General features: G+C 38.7%; 1 protein-coding gene across 33 annotated transcripts in view; it reads right to left on the bottom strand.

Annotated features, from left to right (window-relative positions):
* Slmap (sarcolemma associated protein) overlaps positions 1 to 22,193 on the bottom strand; it is a 113,186-nt gene that overhangs the window by 70,963 nt on the left and 20,030 nt on the right. For all 33 annotated transcript variants that reach the window (XM_090322598.1, XM_090322645.1, XM_090322836.1 and 30 more), the window contains exon 2: positions 948 to 1,095. In XM_090322598.1, coding sequence (XP_090178724.1) covers positions 948 to 1,095 — 148 coding nt within the window. The remainder of the gene's footprint in view (positions 1 to 947; positions 1,096 to 22,193) is intronic.

The raw sequence follows: 22,193 nt of genomic DNA, 5'->3' as shown, positions 1-22,193 counted from the left end.
TAAACACAAAGGAATATAACTTACCTGTAAATGCCCATTAAACTTAAGAAATTTAGCCACTGAGTCTGAATTTATTTTCACTCATTGGATGTATATGAAGGATACTAACAGGTTAAGTTTGGACAGTCTTATAAATTCTGCTTAGAACAGTAGCCATTAGGAAGTGGCACTGTGGCTAAAGTGATAGAGTGCTAGCCTTGAGCTGAAGTCCTTAGGGACAGTTCCCAGGCCCAGAGTTCAAGCCCTATGACTAACAACAACAACCAAGAAAAAGAAAAGAGAAAAAACAAACAAAAAAGAATAGTAGCCATTAGCTGAGGGCCAATGGCTCATGCCTCTAATCCTAGCTACTCAGGAGGCTGAGATCTGAGGATTGTGGTTCAAAGCCAGTCTGGGAATGAAAGGCCTTGAGATTCTTTATCTCCAGTTAACCACCAGAAAACCGGAAGTGGTGTTGTGGCTCATGTGGCAGAGCGCTAGCCTTGAGCTGAAGAGCTCAGAGACATCAAGCCCAGGGCAAGAGTTCAAGCTCCACAGCTGACAAAAAAAAGAAAGGAGGAGGAGCAGCAGCAGCAGCAACAGCAGCAGCCACCACTGTCATGAACCATTTGGCTTTGTCCTCCCACCACAGATCTACTATATAAAGCCAAGCCTCATTATTAGCAATAATTATCCTTTGGTGTAAATTCATCTTAGTTGAGCATGTTGTCATTAAGTGACAAAATAGTACTCTATGTTTTCTATGAAGAATACAAATTCCTAATTAAATTTTAATCTAAAACTTCAGAAAAGTAATACATAAAATAGGTGCCTAAAACTTTCCAGTGCATATACTTAATGCAACATTTAGTTTTTATAAGCATATAATATTCTGTAAACTTAAATAACAGAAAAAAATCGATCTGTAAAAAAAACAAATAGTAGGAAAAACTGATCCATACCCGTACCTTTCCGTGTGTTTTCTGTCACATCTACTCCAAATTGGATAATGTCACCGGAAAGAATTTCACATGGTGGGCTTTCTTCAGAGCCTCGACTCAATCTCTGGCTATTTATAAAAGTACCATTACTACTTTTAGTGTCTTGGAGATAAAACTGGAAGAAAAAAAAGGCAATGATTAATACCAAAATTACAAAAAAAAAATGTATTATTTACTCTACAAATTTAAGTGGGTTTTCCCCTTATTAATTCAAACAATTTATTACATAAAGTTCAATACATGTGAAATTATGGCCAAAAAACTGGATTATTGTCTTGGAGATATAAACATAACTACATAGACATGAAAATCTATGATGGGCTATGTACTCTATACACATAATGTTTTATTATATACATTAATATGTACCTATGACATACAAACCCTCAGCTTAATTTTAATTACATTCTACTAGGTGCCAATGATTGTATATAGAGATTCCCTTCTTGAATACTTATTTGTTAAACATCACATTTGAAATATTATATAAAAATCAATGCTAATAAATCATTTAATAAAAAATATTAAAAAAGTAAAACCTCAAAAAAACAATAATGTGATTAACAAATAGGCTAATGAGCTAAAGAAAATTTTTAAAAACTATAGATTATTCAAAATTTTGCTAGACAAAATAGTGCGATCCCTTTGAAAACTGACTGTCCAACCCTCAAATACTAAGCACACAATTAGCAAATTATTCCCCAAATATTCCACTCCTTCATATTTATCAAAAAACCCTGAAAATTCATGTCTTCAGAAAACTCTGTACATAATGTTCTTAGTAACATTATTATTAATAGCCAAAAAGTAGAAAAACCCAATGTCCATCAATGAATGAATGAACAAAAGCACTCTAGTATTGGCAATAAAAAAATGAAGCACTACTCTGTACTACAACATTGATGAATACTTAAAATACCATGCACATTTAATCAAAACTCATAAGATCCTATATTACTACATTTATATGAAATAACTTGAATACCTAAATCCATAAAAACAGAAAGTGCATTAGTTAGCTTCAAGAGGCTTAAGTGACAGGAGGGACTGGTAGTAATGGGTACAAGGTTTCTTTGGGGGATGATAAATACAATCTAAAATGAGTAGTGATAGCTGCATAACTCTATGAATATACCAAAACTATTAATAAGCTGTATACTTTAAGAGGTGAATTTTAGGGCACATGCCTGTACTCTAGCACTCATGAGACTAAGGCACAAGGCTTACAAGTTCAAAGCCAGTCTGGACTACTTAGCAAATGCAAGGCTGGCCAGAGCAACATAGTGAGACCCTGAATCAAGGAAAAAAGTTATAGCTTGGGTGGCTGGTAGCTCAAATCTATAATCCTACTCGGAAGACTAAAATCTGAGATTGTGCAGGTAGAAAACGCCTTTAAGACTTTTATCTTTATCAGTACAAAGCCCATAGTAGAAGTGTGGCTCAAATGTGGCTTAATCTTGAGTGGAAAAAGCCAAATGAGAGTGTGAGGCTCTGAGTTTAAGACCCAAGAACAGGTGTACACGCACACACACACACACACACACACACACACACACACACACACACATATGCGCGCGCACACACTTGCATACACAAACATATACATATATAGACAGTCTTGGGGCTTGAACTCAAGGCCTGGGTGCTATCTTTGAGCTCTTTTGCTCAAAGCTAGCACTCTATCACTTTGAGCCACAGCACCACTTCTGGTTTTTGAGTGGTTGGTTAAATGGAGATCAGAGTCTGGAGTGAAGTGGGGAAGACTTTTCTGCCCAAGCTGGCTTCAAACAGAGATTCCCAGATCTACTGGCACCCAGCTACATTTTTTTTTTTAAGTGAAATTTAGGTACACTAAACCTTTTTGGATATTGCACCTATGAGTAAAGATTCAAGTAAGAGAAATAAGAACTTTCCCCCTATTACTTAATATTGACCTTCATGTTTTATTTGTCCTCTATTCCTACCACATGTACTCTTCCCAAATTAAACATAACAAAGAAAAATCAATTTGTAGAAAAGGAAAAAGCAACATTTAATTAACTTCTTGGTGACAATTTAAAGTTCACTAGGTTGTCTATGTATGACTTTACCCATTTATAATTAAAAACAGACCAGCTGTTAATTTAGCTTATAGTTTGTACAGTTAATTACAAACCATTAATAAAAATCATGTGACTATTTAGCAGGTCCAGTTGAAATTTAAAAACCCTACTATTTCACACCAGGGATATAAGCACAAGCAATATTTTGAAAAGCAATTATTCTAAAATTCTTTCTACACTAGAGCTTACTATATTCATTTTACATTTTATTTTTAGTAGTATATTCTTGGGAAATATGACAATAACTGGATTCTGGTTTAGTGGCTTTCATTAATGTGTGCTGAGCAAATCAGATAAAAAGTAGTTTGTCAATTTAGTGGATTGTCAACTAGTTCCTTTTTTCTTTTAACATGAAAAACATAAACAGTATTGGAAAACAGAATAGAAGCTAAGAGTACAGAAAATAAGGCTTAGTACTGTTTAGTAAAATTGCTGAAAAAGACAGAAATATGTGGGCTTTGTTGTTTTCATTTTTGTGAACTTAGGCCTCAACATTATCAAATCAGCTTTTCCAATGAAGGTTGGCGTGATAACAGTTGAGTCACACCCGTTGTCCAGTTTGTTTGCTTACTTTCCTGGCTAATTAAAGAAAGAGCTTTGTGGGGCCAGGAGTTTGACCTACTGGTAGAGTGCTTGCCTAGCATGCATGAAGGGGTTTGATTCCTCAGTACCTCATACACTGAAAAAAGGAGGAAGTGGTGCAGTGGCTTAAGTGGTAGAGCTCTACCCTTGAGAAAGACCTAAGTTCAAACTCCAGGACTGGCAAAAACAAAAACAAAAACAAAAACAAAAAAAAAACTTTGTGAACTTTTCTGCCAATGCTGGCTTCAGACACCAATCCTTTGACCTCAGCCTCTTGAGTTGCTAGAATTACAGGTGTGAACCACCACTGCCCAGTTCCCTTCCCTTCATCATTCTCAAACCAGAAATAATGTCCTCTGTAGAGAAAAATATCAGGCTCCACATACACATAAATAAACACATACACTTCCAAGAAATCAGTTTTGATCACACTAAAAAATAGAATGAAGGGCCAGGAGTTTGGCCTAGTGGTAGAGTGCTTGCCTAGCATGAATGAAGACCCAGGTTCAATTCCTCAGTACCACATTCATAGAAAAAAGCTGGAAGTGGTGCTGAAGCCCAAGTAGTAGAGTTCTAGCCTTGAAAAAATCCAAGGACAGTGCTCAGGTCCTGAGCTTAAGCCTATGACTGGCCAAAATAAATAAACAGATAAATAAATAAAAAAAATAAAAAATAGAGTGATTGTAGCTCACACCTGTAATTTTAGCTTTTTAGGATGGTGAGATCTGAGCATCCTGGTTCAAAGCCAGCCCAGGAACAAAAGCACCTGAGAATCTTATCTCCAATTAACCACTTGAAAACCGGAAGCAGTGCTGTTGCTCAAGGGGTAGGGCAGTAGCCTTGAGCTAAAGAGCTCAGGGGCAGTGCCCAGACCCAGAGTTCAAGCCCCACAACTGACCAAAAAAAAAAAAAAAAGTGATAGATAGATAGATGATACATCTGCTAAAGCCTAATTACCTACCTAAGGAATGCCTTAGCTTAGCAATTTTAGTGTTTGTGTTACCCAGAATGCCCAGAAGACATTCACTTTGATGTTGAGCAGGTGTGTAAAGAGAACTAAATTTATAAAATCTTCTATGGATAGCAGCCAAAATTTGACAACAGTACTTTTCATTGTTTACAGGCTTTAATTCTCCTATGAACTTTGCTTTCCCAAGTAAATGCTCCCAAATCAGGCATTTGTGATTATATGTGTGTGTGTGTGTGTGTGTGTGTGTGTGTGTGTGTGTGTGTGTACACATACATACACAGTTTACTCTCCCTCTCCCCTGGCCCCAGTCCTGGGGCTTGAACTCAGGGCCTGGGGCCCTGTCCATGAGTTGTTTTTGCTCAAGGCGAGCACTCTACCACTTGAGCCACAGTGCCATTTTTGGCTTTTTCTATGTACATAGTACCAAGGAATTGAACCAGGTTTCCTGCATACTAGGCAAACACTTTCCTCCTCCTCCTCCTCCTCCTCCTCCTCCTCCTCCTCCTCCTCCTCCTCCTCCTCCTCCTCTTCTTCTTCTTCTTCTTCTTTTGTGGGTCATGGGGCTTGAACTCTGGGCCTGGGTGCTGTCGAGCTCTTCGGCTCAAGGCTACCACCATACCCTTGAGCAATAACCCTACTTCTTGGTTTTTCTAGTGATTAACTGGAGATAAGAGTCTTACTTTCTAAAAAAGTGCCTGGTGCCTGGGCTGGCTTTGAACTCGATCCTCAGATCTTAGCCTCCTGAGTAGCTAGGATTACAGGCATGAGCCACAGCGCGCTCCCCTCCCCCCACCCCCCACCCCCGTTCCTATGTAATTTCTTAAAAACCAACTAATCAACTAAATATGCCTTCCAAAACAGGGTTCCACAATAAGAAAAAGCTGCTGATAATGGAACCAAAATTTAGTAGGGCACAGACAATAAAAGACAAGAAGAATGAGGAAGGGGGGTGGTGGGAAGAAGAAGGAAGAAGAAAGAAAGGAAGGAAGAAGGAAGAAGGAAGAAGGAAGAAGGAAGAAGAAGAAGAAGAAGAAGAAGAAGAAGAAGAAGAAGAAGAAGAAGAAGTTGTTGTCATTGAAGTAGTTGTCCAAATAAAAGTGAACAAATAAAGGAAACCACACTATTTTTTGAACATTTTACAAAACGAACAGAAGAGGGAGCTCTGTGTATTAGAAAAGTTGTCCTGAACACACACACACACACACACACACACACACACACACACACACACACACACACACACACACACACACACACACACACACAGTACCAGGGTCATATCCATATCCTTATTTTAAGGGAGGAAAAAAGAGAGTAGGAGCAGAATAATATCTTTACAGATAATGAAAGGCTTGGTAATAGATCAAACTTATGAACTATTTCAAAACAAGCTAAATAACATTAAGAAAAGGATTCAAGACATAAAAGACCATACCTATCAAATTATAAAACTCTGGTAAAGCCAGGCACCAGTAGCTTACACCTATAATCCTAGCTACTCAGGAGGCTGAGATATGAGGATCACGGTTCAAAGCCAGCCCAGGAAGAAAAGTCCATGAGACTCTTACCTCCAATTAAGCACCAAAAACCTGGAAGTGGCAAAGTGGTTCAAAATGGTAGACCACTAGCCTTGAGTAGAAGGTTTTGCTCAGTGACAGAGCCCAGGTCCTGAGTTTAAGCCCACGATCAACCAAACCCAAACAAAACAAACAAAAACCCTTTGAAAAATGTAAGAAAACTCAAAAGAAATATAAATAAAAAGGGAAAAGTTCATTTCAGAAATAAATACAAACTAGAAGAAACACAGTGATTAAATATAAGAAATAATGTCTGAAGAGTACATTTATTTTGTTGGTGGCAGAACTTAATAAGGCCTGTTTCCTATATTCCTGGCTGGTCTGACATTATCCAAAAACTAAATGTGTTCTCTTTACCTCATTTACATAACTGTAACTCCTCTGTAATCACCTTTCTAATAACAATTTTTAAAATTCTCTTTTTTAGGGGCTGGGAGTTTGGCTTAGTGGTAGAGTGCTTGCCTAGCATGCATGAAGACCTGGGTTCAATTCCTCGGTACCCCACATACATAGCAAAAAGCCAGAAGTGGTGCTGAGGCTCAAGTGGTAGAGCTCTAGCCTTGAGAAAGTCTAAGGACAGTGCTCAAGCCCTGAGCCCAAGCCCAGGACTGGCAAAAAAAAAAAAAATTCTCTTTTTTATTTTTAAACTTTTTCTGCTGTAAAATGTGGATGGGGATGGGGTTGGGAGATGGCACCCTCTATACAAAACACCAAAACACTGAAATTCCCTCATTTCTTCATCAAGCACTCCTCTAGATACTGCAAAGTGCTCAAATGGACTATAATATTCCAAAATAGTTGTTGCAAACAGTTCAGATCAGATCAATAGTTATTCTGGTGAAAAAGCCAATCCTTGGACTTTCTATTTCACCATTTTCTGTGTATCATCAACCAAGAGCAGGTACTTAACATATCTTATTTCTGATCCTTCAAAGATCAATATCAAGGAGATATTACATGTCTGATTTATAAAGTAAGAACTGAGGTTCAGAGCACAGCAAGTTAGTATGTCATGGCCTCATAGCTATTGCAGACTTGACACTATTTCACACTGCCTGCCTTCCTTCTTTTTATTTATTTGTGTGTTTGTTTATTTTGCCAGTCCTGGGGTTTGAACTCGAGGTCTGAGCACTGTCCTTGGACTTTCCTCAGGGCTAGTGCTCTACCACTTGAGCCATGGCACCAGTTACGGATTTTCTATGTATGTAGTATTGAGGAACTGAACCCATATCTTCGTGCATGTTAGGCAAGTACTCTACCACTAGACCAAACTCCCAGCCCCTTCTTTCCCTACTTAAAGACTCACTGGTCTTTGATGCCAAACTTTTCATAAGATTCACTTCCTTTACAAAATTTTCCTTGTTACTGGAGTAAGTAGAGTTAATTTCAACCCTAATTCATTATGAGTGCCTGTGACACTTAGTTGGCACCCATTTTGGAAAGACTGTATATCCACAATATCAAATTAAAGCAACCTTAAGAATAAATGGGGAAGCCAGGCAAGGTGGCTCATGCCTGTAATTCTAGCTACTGAGGAGGATGAGATGTGAAGATCCAGGTACAAAGCCAGCCTGGTCACTAAAGAACCTGACACTCTAAATTTTATTTTATTTATTTATTTTTGCCAGTCCTGGGCTTGCGCTCAGGGCCTGAGCACTGTCCTTGGACTTTTTCAAGGCTAGAGCTGTACCACTTGAGCCTCAGCATCACTTCTGGCTTTTTTTTTTTCTATGCATGTGGTACTGAGGAATCGAACTCGGGTCTTCATGCATGCTAGGCAAGCACTTTAACCACTAGGCCAAACTCCCGGCCCCGAACCTGACACTCAAGTTAACCACTAGAAAACCAGAAGTGGCACTATGGCTCAAGGGGTAGGGCAGTAGCCTTAAGCTAAAGAGCTCAGGGACAGGGCCCAGGCCCCAAGACTGACAAAATATAAAAACTTTAAAAAAGAATAAATCAGGGGAGGATGAAATAAGTATCAAAATCCTGAGAGTCTGATGAGAAGTAGTTACACATTAACAATAACATTAACATGAATGCCTAGTGGAAACTGGAATGAAAAGGTGAGGAGGAAGAAGAACAAGTATAGTAGAACATTTATATATAATTAAAACCTAACCTTAATAGGCAACAAAAATCAAATGAACAGGCAGAGAAATAAATGCAAGGTCAAATGACACTGAAAAGATAGGGCCTCAACATGAACTGAGTAGTTGAGATTTGTTAAAACAGAAAGCACTATTAAAAGATTCAATGAGAGCTGGGCACCTGGGGCTCACACCTATAACCCTAGGTACTCAGGAAGCTAACATCTGAGGATCATGGTTCAAAGCCAGGCCAAGGAGTAAAGTCTGTGAGACTCTCATCTAAAATTAACCACCAAAAAGCCAGAAGTGAAGCTATGGCCACGACCAACAAATACACACACACACACACACACAATTTGATCAAAACATTGTTTTATGGAGATTATTCCAGCAACTCTGACGATCTAGTAGGTAGGTGGGGGATGAACTACTCTCAGGAGAAACAGGCCTTATTCAGTTTTGCCACCAACAGTTTAATTTTCTTTGAGTATTCATATTGGGTCTTTATAAGCATGTTCAAAATATACTTATTTACCTAACCTTTCTGCCTGCCTGCTGCCTAGCAAAAATCTCCACATTTCAGAGGCTGATAAATTTTAACAAGGCCATTAAAAGGGGGAATATAAAGTTTTATTCAAACTGAAACACTGAATTGTAATTCCTTTGTACAACTATTTAAAAATAGTAATATAATTAAAAAATTTTAATCATATGCTATAGGCCAATTACACAGAAAATTAATTTCAGTAGAATGAAATCTCACATGTATACTAAAAGTAAAACTTGCACACAAAATAAAACTTTTTACTCAAAAGTCTTGTAAATATTATGAATTTACCAGATTTTTTCCATCCTCAAAGTAACATTCCAGACATACTCATTTTACAACATATCTGTCTTGTGGGACCAGTTCAAAAAGAAAATTATTCCTATACAGGAACTGAGAATATTCTGAAGAACAACTATTTAAGTTTGATCAGAGCTTTACAAAAGACAAAACATCGCCAGAATTACTATATCTCATATAAGCTTTCAAAATGTGACAATTCTTTGCCCAAAATTCGGAGCAAAATTTATACATCTGAATCTCAGCTAAATATGAAATAAAGCTTTAGTACAATACAGTTCTGAGAGATGAGGCTATGGAAAGCCTACAGAGAAATTTCTGTTCCAAGCTGGATGTAGTGGCTCATGCCTGTAATCCTAACTACACTCAAGAGGCTGAGATCTGAGGATCGAGGTTCAAAGCCAGCCTGGGCACTAAAGAACAGGAGACTCTTATCTCTAATCAACCACTAGAAAATGGGAAGTGGAGCTAAGGCTCAAAGAATAGGGTGGAAGCTTTGAGCTGAAGAGCTCAGGACAGTGTCCAGGCCCACAGTTCTAGCCCCATGACCCACACACATAAATAAATAAATAGGAAAGAAAGAAAGAGAAAGAAAGAAAGAAAATAAGTAAGTTAGTTCTGTTCCAGGGCCAAGAGTGTGACCTAGTGGTAGAGTGCCTGCCTAGCATGCACAAAGACCCGGTTCGATTCCTCAGCACCACATACACAGATAAAGCCAGAAGTGGTGCTGTGGCTCAAGTTGTAGAGCACTAGCTTTGAGAAATCCCAAGGACAGTGCCCAGGCCACGAGTTCCAGCCCCAGGTCTGGCCCCCCCCAAAAAAAGAAAAGAAAAAAAAGAAATTTCTGTTCCACCTCCTCACTAGCTGATGGACCAAGAAGCAAAATCTGATTACTTTTTCTTCTCACAGCAAGAAATACTTTTGTCTCTAAACTTCTACTTAAGAAACTATATCCCAAACTCAATCATCTAAACTCCAAAAAGTTTCCAAATGTCAAAAATTGTAATTTTCAAATAATTACATTTTTTTGTGAACTGTCCTGTATTTCATTAAATAAGTTTTAGTGTGTGGTAGCCTTTTTTTTTTTTTTTTTGCCAGTCCTGGGCTTGAGCTCAGAGCCTGAGCACTGTCCTTGGACTTTCTCAAAGCTAGAGCTCTACCACTTGAGCCTCAGCACCACTTCCGGCTTTTTTCTACGTATGTGGTACCGAGGAATGGAACCCGGGCCTTCGTGCATGCTAGGCAAGCACTCTACCACTAGGCCAAACTCTCGGCCCCATGTGGTAGCCTTTTATTGTTTGTTTGCTTTGTCAGTCATAGAGCTTTAGCTCGGGGCCTGTCACTGAGCCTTTTTTTTTTTTGAGAGTCATGGGGCTCCAACTTAGCCTGGGCACTGTCCTTGAGTCTACAGCTCAAGGCTACTATCCTACTCTTGAGCCAAGCCCCACTTCCCATTTTCCATAGGTTAATTGGAGATAAGAGTCTCAGGTCCTTTTGTATCTGGGCTGGCTTTGAGCTTTGATCCTCAGATCTCAGCCTCCTGAATAGCCACGATTACAGACGTAAGCCACTGCACCTGGCTCACTGAGCTTTTTGATCTCAGCCTCCTAAGTAGGTAAGATTATAAGTGTGAGCCACCAACACGCAGCGTTTAGTGTGGTATTTTAAATATACAATAGTATGACTATAGTTTATGGACCATTATTTTCCTCATAGAATGTTAGTTTAAATCATCCTGAGATTAGGTGAAACAATGAAATTATGGCATCACCATTATCATTGACAGTTAAAAACCTCACCCATAGAATAATAGCGTTACTTGCCAAAAATAAGAAAATCACCTAATCACATTTTTGAGGAATAAACCTTACATATCACTGGGACATGATAACTTACACAGTACTCTAGGTGTTCACACACAATAAGATACCAAGGAGGATTTTCTTTCTTTCTTTTTTTTTTCTTTTCTTTTTTGTTGGTTGTGGGACTTGAGCTCTGAGCCTTGGGCATTGTCCCTGAACTCTTCAGCTCAAGGTCATCACCCTGTCCCTTGAGCCAGAGCCACTTCCAGTTTTCTGGTGGTTAACTGGAGATAAGAGTCTCATAGACTTTATTGCCTGGGCTGGCTTTGAACCGCAATCTTCAAATCTCAGCCTCCTGAGTAGCTACCATTACAGGCATGAGCCACCACACCCAGCTCCAAGGAGGATTTTCTTAGGAGAGGAACACCGCGATGCAATGCTTATGTGCCTCAGATCATAGAAAATAATATTTATAAAAATGCAAAAAGGAGGGGCTAGGAGTTTGGCCTAGTGGTTAAAGTGCTTGCCTAGCATGCATGAAGACCCGGGTTCGATTCCTCGGTACCACATACATAGAAAAAAGCCGGAAGTGGTGCTGAGGCTCAAGTGGTAGAGCTCTAGCCTTGAGAAAGTCCAAGAACAGTGCTCAGGCCCAGAGCTCAAGCCCAGGACTGGCAAAAAAAAAAAAAAATACAAAAAGGAAAACATTACATACTGTCCAATAATGCACAGAATGGACTCAGCCTCAAATAGCTACTATTGATCTATATAGTCACCAAGAGGCAGGGAAGATGTAGAAACTAAAAAATAAAAACTCTCCACTAAGACTGGCAAAATTCAAGCAATGGAAACAACCCAGATGCTCCACTACAGGTGAATGGATATAAAAATGTTGTACATATGTACAATGAAATTCTACCTAACCACCAGACAAGATACAATAATGGCATTCACTGGGGAATGGATGAAGCTATGGAAAATCCTGTTGAGTGAGATAAGACCAAAGGAACAACAGGTGCAAGGTCTCCTTGATATACAGATATTAGATCCAAACAGTACAACTATGACTCAGGTACTCAAGGTCATTGACATGAACTTGGCGATATAAATATAACTATACAGGCACATAAATCTATGATGGGATGTATATTGAATAGATATAATGATATATTATATAGATGATATGTATCTATGATATACAAACTCAGCTTAATTTTGTTCTTAAATTTATGTGCCAGTGATTGCATATTGAGATTCCATTCTTGAATATTTGTTAAGCTTGACATTTGAAATAAGTAAAAAAAAATCAGTGTTAATAAAAAAAAGATTGGCAAAATTGGCAAAACATAAAAAGATAAGGCTTACAAAAAAAAAAAAAACTACCCACACATAACACTATTTATTTGGCAAACAAATTCAGTGGAAATGTTAAAAGATGCAAATGGTACATCTACTTTGCAAAAGAACATTCCTGCTGTTTTAAAATGCTTTATAAGGCAATGTAAATAACTGTGATGGTCTTTTCCATTATTTAGGCACAGCCATTCAAGATGAAATACACTTTCACTGTTTCAAACACTTCCATCTTCACTTGCATGTTTCTATTTTTAGTGATAGGTAATTCCTCAGAGATTATCTCCTCAAAGCTTCAGCAATTACATATTCATGGAGGAGATTGCTTTTGATTATAATAATTCTATTTTTAAAAAAATATTATCTCCTGGGGCCAGGAACATGGCATAGTGGTAGAGTGCTCGCCAGGAATGCTTGAAGCCCTAGGGTTCAATTTCTTGGTACCACATACACATTAAAAGCAGGAAGTGGTGCTGTGGCTCAAATGGCAGAGTGCCATTGACAAAACTCAAGGACAGTGCCCTGGCCCTGAGTTCAAGCAAAAAAAAAAATCTATCCTAAAAGAAAGAACAAGGCTGGGAGTGTGGCCTAATGGTACAGTGCTTGCCTAGCATCCAAAAAATGTACGCTGAATAAGCATCAAATAAACATTTTAAAGAAAGATTTCACAAGTGTAATGATTCATTCCATTATTTGCCCAGCATTTCCTGAGCATCTCATGTCATAAATTCCTCCAGGAGCAACCAATAATAGAATGAATATGTGCGTAAGAAACCACCAGCAGAAAATACATAATAGCAACAATAACACAGTAGCCCTCCTTGTTCGTGGAGAATATGTCAGAACACTGACACCACAACTTTAAGGATTTTTTTTCACCCTAACTAAGCCCATACCATGCACAATAGCCTTAACTTTTTGCAGTCTAAGAAATGACAGCAAAACCAGCATGCATTTCTTTTCTCTTCAGAATTTCAAGAAGAGTAATTTATTTTTCTTTCCTTAAGTAGAGAACTTTGAACTGTTCACATACATAAAGCATTTAATGGCTTCTCTATGGCATACTTGATTGCCAACATCATTACTGACTTAGCATGATTATTAAAAAAATAAGAGTCACAAGCTCTGCAACACCATTATCAGTATACTGGAAGACCTCAGAGGCTATTAAGTGATCAACAGGTTCTTGTGTTGGACAAATGGATGAGTCACATCTGGGTAGGACTCAGGAAGACTGTGATAAATTTCACCATACTATACTCTATTTTATATGCAATGTAAAAATTTATGAGTTATTTCTGGAATTTTCCATTTGACATTTGTGGACCACAGTTGGCTTTGGGTAACTAAAACTACAGAACTGTGGATAAGTGGGTCAATATTATGCTAGCAGCAATAACAATTAAAATTAACAGCAATGGGGGCCCGGAGTTTGGCCTAGTGGTAGAGTGCTTGCCTAGCATGCACGAAGACCTGGGTTCAATTCCTCGGTACCCCACATACATAGCAAAAAGCCGGAAGTGGTGCTGAGGCTCAAGTGGTAGAGCTCTAGCTTTGAGAAAGCCCTGAGCCCAAGCCCAGGACTGGCGAAAAAAAAAAAATTAACAGCAATGCCACTGAGTATCTATTATGTAAAAAAAAAAATTCTATGATTTCTAGTCTAATCTCTCAGTTCCACACTGCCTGTCCCTTCCAGCTACTTTCCTCTAAGTCCTAACCACTGCCAAGATGGTTCTACATCACTACCCTCCAGCTGATGCTATACTTATTTCCTAAACTATACATACAAATTGGTCATCGTTTCACTTTATAAAGAGCTGTTGGTAACTCTTTTTTTTACCTCAAAATCAAGTCCAAGAGTTGTAATAACTTCCAAAATAAGTCCAAACACCCAATTTAGCCTGATCTTCTTTTCTTACTAAAAGTACATCCATTTCACCCTTGCTTAACCAATAGAAGCTATGTTTGTTTAAAATTAACAGAAGATAAGCCAAAGTATCCCATCCAAATAACAGTAAGCTATACAGAACACAGTAAAAACTAAAGATTTGAATGCAAGCTCTATGACCTCCAACTCTATGGCTCCATATGTAGCTCCCTAAACAAGCCACAGGCCTCTAGATGCTCGCTAATAATATTCTGACACAGGAGAAGCCTCGCTTTCACTCAGCCATACCCTCCCCCCCGTTTTTTTTGTCAAGTCATGGGGCCTGGGCACTGTCCCTGAGCTCTTCAGCTCAAGGGTTAGAGCTAGCGCTCTACCACTTTAGCCATAGCACCATTTCTGGTTTTCTGGTGGTTAATTGGCGATAAGAGTCTCACAGACTTTCCTGTCCAGGCTGGCTTTGAACTGCAGTCTTCATATCTCAGCCTCCTGAGTAGCTAGGATTACAGGTGTGAGCCACCAGTGCCAGCTTCAACCACACGCTACCTGTTAAAAATCTCCTCTTCATTCTGAAGTCCAGTTTGAACATCTTAACAGATAAGACCCCTTTTACATCACATTTCTCACTACATAAACACTTTTTTCCATCTTACTACATAAACACTTTTCTCCAACTAAATAAAAAACTCAAGTCTTTATTCAGTTAAGCAGCTGACTTGCAAACCTTTATTTCCAAATCACACTTGGAACAGCATTGCAGTCCCATCTTTGCCCAACCATAACATACATTTCCAGTCAGAAAACTCTAACAGGTACAAGTCACAAATGATTGCTTGAATGTAGAAGCAATAAATAACTCTAGAATAGAAGCTATGATTTAACATGGAGTAAACCAAACTATTACTTCCAAATAACCTTAAAATAGATGCAGTACAGGCCCGGGAGTTTGGCCTAGTGGTAGAGTGCTTGCCTTGCATGCACGAAGACGGGGGTTCAATTTCTTGGTACCACATACATAGAAAAGCGAGAAGTGATGCTGTGGCTCAAGTGGCAGAGCTCTAGCCTTGAGAAAGCCTGAGGATATATGAAATACAGCGAATTTTAAACATGAATTCCAGCTCTATGTCCTCAGAATTTACTGTATAAACATGAACAAATTATTTAATCTCTCTATCTTTTAAATCATAATTAAATTGAAGATATCAAATGACATAAAGATGGTATAAGGGATTTAGCACAGCACTTGTACATAGAAACTGCTAAATCAGTAGTTATTATTGAACTCACAGACTGCATAAATATGTAATCACTTCCATTTTCTTCAGTCAGGGAATTGACTAAAGACTCTATTGGTTAGGATTATTAAAAAAAAAAAAAGATATATCTATAAGAAGGAGACCAAGGCAAGACACTAGAAGTCTCTCAAGAAAATGGTCAAAGAGGCCAGGAGTAGAATGTGCCCTAGTGGTAGAGTGCCTGCCTACCATGCATGATTCCTTGGTACCACATACACAGAAAAGGCTGGAAGTGGTGCTATGGCTCAAGTGGTAGAGCACTAGCCTTGAGAAAGCTCAAGGACAGTGCCCAGGCCCTGAGTCCAAACCCCAGGACTGGGGAGAAACAAAAATGTTGAGAAGAACACTTTTAATGCTTAGCATTTGAAAAAAGAAAGGGAGCAGGGGGAAGAGGGGAGGAACGCAGGAGGGGAGGAAGGGAGGAAAGGAAGGAAGGAAGAGGATAGGGAAGGAGAGAGGTAAGGAGGGGAAAGAAGGATTCTAGTTCTGTTTATTTCCCTTTATTCTTCTAACATCAAAGATTCTTCCCATTTCTAAGTTTGTGTTGGTGATATATACCATCACAATAGGAAAAAAGTATCTTAGTTTTTTTTGGTGTTACTAGGATTTAAACTCAGAGCCTTGGAAATGGTGCTGTGACTCAGGTGGTAGAGAGTGCTAGCCTTGAGCTGAAGAGCTCAGGAACAGTGCCCAGGTCCAGAGTTCAAGTCCCATGACCAATCAAAAAAAAAAAAAATTACACTCAGAGCCTCATGCTTGTTAAGCAGGTCTTCTATTTAAGCTACAACCTTTGTTGCTTTGGTTATTTTTGGGATAGGGTATTACTTTTTGTCAGGCAGCCTGCACCTCAATCTTATTTATACTTCCCACCATAGCTGGAATGACAGGCATGCACCATCACACTCAGGTTTCTCTGTTGAGATGGTGTCTCACAAACTGTTTTGCCTGAATTGCTCTACAACCATGACCCATCTGATCTCTGTCTTCCAAATAACTAGAATTATATGAGTGAGCCACCAACACCTGGCCAAAAGAAACATTTTGTATATGTGTCAGAAACTAGGCCTCAAATTAGGTATCTGACACTTATGCTTTTGCTCTACCACTCGAGCCACACCTCTAACACCAAGAAACACTTTTTGTCAGTCATGGGGCTTGAACTCAGGGCGTAGGAGCTGTCCCTGAGCTTTTTAGCTCAAGGCTTACATGCTACTATTTGAGCCACAGTGCCACTTCCAGTTTTCTGGTGGTTAAGTGGAGATAAGACTCTCAGGGACTTTTGTGCCTGGGCTGGCTTTAAACCATGATCCTCGGATCTTAGCCTCCTGAGTAGCTAAAATTACAGGCAAGAGCCACTGGTGCCCAGCTACTGGTGTCAAGCTCCTAAGAAATGAGCCTAGTTAGGAGAAGAAATCTGGGCTTGAGATAATCACCAAACGTGAGCACATAGACAACAGGTCCAGTCTGAGAATTTTTAATAAGATAAATATACTGTTTCATATATTAACAAGAATGACCCTGTGGAGAGGAGGAGCATTGGATCTAATCCTTGGGAATCACAGAAGGCTTCCTAATACAGCAATCCCATGCTGAACTCTGAAAGCTGAGAGAGTGAGTCACGATGAGTGGGGAGGGGATTAAACAGTGTGAGCACAAGTAAGAAACGGCACAGCATGTAGGATGGTGAGAGGAGAAAGTCAGTATGGCTGCCAGGCAAAATATAAGACAGAATGACAAGTGAGTCCAGAGAGCTAAGCAACTGCAGAGCCTCGTAAGACTTATCAAGCAATATAATCTTTACAGCAGGATACAGGATTTACCACCATAGGGTTTAAACTGTACGGAGTTCAAAAACATACCTCATAGCTGTAACCTCTCTGTACATCACCCTGACAATAAAATTATATTAAAAATACTTCATTCTGAGTGAAAACAGTTTAAAAGTATACTAGAGTGAAGGCTTGGAGACAAATTATAAGGCTGTTAAATAATAAGGCTCTGAACAATGACAGTGTTGGAGGTAGCAAAAGGGCTTTACAAATCCCATGGGCTCAACATGAAAGGAAAAAGTGTCCAGATTTGCCTACTGATAATACCATTATCTGTTTCTGAAAATACATGAGGGTAAAAAATACAAGGCTTGTAAATGAATCACTTCAGTTTGGGATATTTAGCTTCTCTATAGGATATCCAGTGAGTTAAATGTAGGCAGATTCAATATATCTTTGGGTAGTCCTTAAAAGTATACAATATAAGTAATCCAAAAATCTAACAGAGAAAACAATAGCTGAAATTCTAGAAACATCAACTTTAGAAAGAAACCAGTGGAGGGCCAGGAATGTGGCCTAGTAGTAGAGTGCTTCCCTAGCATGCAGGTTCAATTCCTCAGTACCACAGATACAGAAATGGCCAGAAGTGGTACTGTGGCTCAAGTGGTAGAGCACTAGCCCTGAGAAAGTCCAAGGTTAGTACTCAGGCCCTGAGTTCAAGTCCCGGGACTGGTAAAGAAAGAAAGAATGAAAGAAAAAGAGAAAGAAAGGAACCAGTGGAGAAAATGCCTGAAGGAATTTCAAATTGAATAGTCAGAAATGTATGAGAAAATCAGAAGAATAACACCAAAGAGGCCAGGACAATAGCCAAAGGCTAACTAGCAACTCTATCAGTATTAAGAAGGCATGGTAGACCAAATAAGCAGTAAGAGATGAGAAGAATTCAGTCACATCCCCATACTAGCCTAGACTTTCTATTTCTACTCTATTCACTTTTTTCACACATTACCTCCTCACCTACAACTTCATGAAAACTCAACTGAACTGTAAAAATTATATAGTCCTTCATAGGGATGAAAGGATAATGTAGAGAACACTAAGGCTAGTAATTAGACAGAACTTACTAACACAAATGAAAGTTGATCAGAAATGGGGAAAATATTTGATATTAGAAGAAAAAACCTAAGGTGAAATAAATAGGGTAATGATTTTTTTTTCAGTGTTGAGGACAGAACTCAGGCCCTGGTATATGGTAGGCAATCATTCTATTTCTCATCTACATCCCCAATGTGAAAATGTATTTAGGCTAGTCTTGAACTCAAGATGGTTCTGCCTTATCCTCTTTGCCTCATTAGTACTGGTGTGTACCATACAGCTGGCTTGACTTTCATTTCTTGATTTTAGTTCCTTTAACATTTTTTGGTAGACAATTTGTCAAGCTAAACATACTTTCTTTCTTTTTTTTTTTTAAAGCAGTCCTGGGGCTTGAATTCAGTGCCTGAGCACCGTCCTTGGGCTTTCAAGGCTAAAGCTCTGCCACTTGAGCTGCAGCACCACTTCCAGCCTTTTCTGTATATGTGGTACCAAGGAATCAAACCAGGGTTTTTGTTCATGCCAAGCAAGTACTCTACAACTAGGCCAACTTCCTGGCCCCCATAACTCTTGATGACTGTATTGCACTATACTAACAGTGACTCAAGTGTTCGGCCCCACCAATACAGAAGAACTCCACAAAGAACTTTATAAAATCAACAGGAAGAATATTTCAGATGAGTCCCAGAAGCAAAATCAATGAAGAGTAGAAAGGCCATCACAGAATTATTTATTGAAATGGGAAAGTTAACAACATTTTCTTGGACTAGGGTCAGGGACACGCCCAAGGTGTGAGTCATTCGCTTAAAGAATAACTGGATTTAGGAGTTAGAGCTAGAAAATCAGGAATCAGACAAAAGTAGAACACACACAGCTCCCTGGGCCAGAAAGAAAAAAAAAAAGTTGTGCTGGGATAGTACCTTCAGAGTTTGGGTGAGTCAAAGAGAAGGAGTGGAGAGGAAGGCCTGACCAGACTTGACTTCAACACATGGGAAAAATTATAGCCAGATTCTTATCTTCTACTTTATTCCCTCCCTTATTAATTTACCCCTAAAACCTTTGAGAAAACTACCATGAAAGTTACCTCAGAATCACTATACCTAATATATTAAGTTAACAACTAATTTTGCTAATTTAATAAATAATTTGTATTGTATGTTTCTTTTTATTTTTCCAGAATGCTGGGAGTGGAATCCAGGGTCTCATTCATGGGAGACAGACAGAGGCTTTATCACTGAACTACGTGCATACACTTGAATCTTCCTCTTTTTGGTGAGGAGTTGGAGCAATGTTCCACTATGCAGCCAGGCTGGCCTTGAGCCACTGCATAAATCAGATTGTTCTCTAACTGGCAATCTTCCTCCTGCCGCAGCCTCTGGAGTGCTGTTATTACAGACGTGTACTACTATGCTCAGCTTGATGTATACCTTAAGTGACCTGCCTACTGAATTCCTTGGCCTGTTCATCTAAAATGATCTTTATGACACTTTTTGTATGGGATTTATATTAAGTTTTGTGCTATATCTATTCGTTTTCCTGTCATAATGAATGAGAATCATGAGGCTTTTTTATGTTTGATGTTTTTCTTGGAATTAAAGTTTAAAATTTTTAAAATCAATTGATTTTCAGCTTTACTAGTTACTCATCAATAATTCCTAAAGTAGTTTCCATTATTATACTGCATACTTTAAAATCTCACATTTGCCTCCTCTAATCATTTCACTTCAACTTTTATCATTCAATTATATATTTCTTCTCAAAAACTATCAGTTCAGTTCTTTTTCTCCTTCTTCTTTTGCCAGTCCTGGGACTTGAACTCAAGGCCTGGGCACTACCATTGAGCTATGAGCTTTCTCAAGGCTAGTGCTCTACTCTACTACTTGTGTCACAGCACCACTTTCAGCTTTTCCTGAGTATGTGCTACCAAGATATCAAAGCCAGGTCTCCACATATGGTAGGCAAGTGCTCTACCACTAGGCCACACTTGACCCCTCTCATCTATTCAAGAGATATTTACTGTGGTTAAGTAAGTTCCAAGCAATTCTCCTCCTAAGTATTCTACCCAAGAGAGGTAAATTACAAAGAATTGTACACAAATTTTCTAGCAACATTGTGCAAAATTATCAAAACATGAAAGCAATCCAAATGTTGCTTATCAGCCACGGAAATAACACAAATTGGTATGTCAGCAATAAAAATGACTGAACTATTTATTGATACATTCTACAACATGGATGAATCATAAAAACATAAAGCCAAGTGAATAAAGCCAGATTCAAAAGAGTGCACATTGTATAGAGACAGAAAGCAGATCAGTACTACGTGAGCCTGGTTATCGTTAGTAGTAAGCCTGAAAACAAGCATAAAGAAATTCCTTAGGTACTAGAAATATTTTACAGGTAGTTTATAATGATGGTTGCTGAGACGCATATAAATATTAAAAATCAGGACGGCACAGGGCATGTGTTTAGCATGCTGAATTCATTCCTCAGCACCTAGAGGGGAAAATTACTAAAAATCAAAGACTAAGGGGTCTGGAGTTTGACTTAGTGGTAGAGTGCTTGCCTAGCATGCACGAAGACCCAGATTCAATTCCTTGGTACTACATACATAGAAAAAAACCGGAAGTGGTGCTGGAGCTCAAGTGGTAGATTTCTAGCCCAGGCCTTGAGAAAGCCAAAGGACAGGCTCAGATCTTGAGTTCAAGCCCCAGAACTAGCAAAAAAAATCAATAAGTACTCAACTTATTTATGTGAACTTATATATGTTAGTAGGAAAACAGGAGATGGAAGGAGTTGGAAGAAAGTATTATAAAAGGGTAATATTGACATTGTACGCATAAACTGGCATGCTCAAATGAAATTCCTTTATACAATGACTTAGAAATAAAAAATAAATACCTCTTTAAAATAATACATTAATAAAGGGAAACGTTATAGAACATAACTATATTTCAATGTAGCTGTTTTTTAAAAAGCCAATAAAAAGAAAATAAGGTAAAACTATATGAACACACATTTTTCCCCCACTCAGTGTCTTCTATGTAGCAAAGCTAGTCTCGAACTTTGATCCCCCTGCCCCAGAATCCTGATTGATAGGACTGCTGGTATATTCCTAACCAGGCCACATCTATACATTTTAACAACCCTGAAGTAGATAAATAAATACAAGGGATTCAATCTGCTACTGGTAGTTAACTGGAGACAGGAGACTCATGGACTTTCCTGCCTCCCGTTTTGAACCTAAATCCTCAGATATCAGCCTCCTAAATAGCTAGGATTATAAGAATAAACCACCAGTGCTCAGCCCTTCCTTTTGCTTTTAGTTTATTTTTTACATGAGTGGATATCAACTGCAATCTTCCTGTTTTTGCTTGTTATGCATCATACCTAGCACCAGTAACTCTCTTATACATATATGAAAGTATGGACATTTTCACACACACACACACACACACACACACACACACAAACAAACACAAAAAGGCAGTTTAAAATGTCTAAAGACAAATCTCATAAATAGGAAAAACAGTAACCCTCTAGAATAGGACCCAACTAGTAGCAGAAAAAAAAAATTATAGAGTATGAGTTAACTCTCTAGGAAGACAGAGTAAGGTATCTGATAGGGAGAGAGGAATTCTCTCACATCTAATGTATATTTATACAAAACATTAAAAAAAATCTGGCCAGGTGTGGTAGCTCATGCCTGTAATCCTAGCTTCTCAGGAGGCTGAGATCTGAGGATTGTGATTCCAAGTCACTCCAGGCACTAAAGACCATGAGATTCTTATCTCCAATTAACCACCAGAAAACTAGAAGTGGTACTGTGGCTCAAGGGGTAGGGCAGTAG

Source organism: Megascapheus bottae, chromosome 2 (genome assembly GCF_031878675.1).
Source record: "Megascapheus bottae isolate mThoBot1 chromosome 2, mThoBot2.hap1, whole genome shotgun sequence".
Taxonomy (NCBI): domain Eukaryota; kingdom Metazoa; phylum Chordata; class Mammalia; order Rodentia; family Geomyidae; genus Megascapheus; species Megascapheus bottae.
This window is presented reverse-complemented; position numbering and strand designations above follow the sequence as displayed.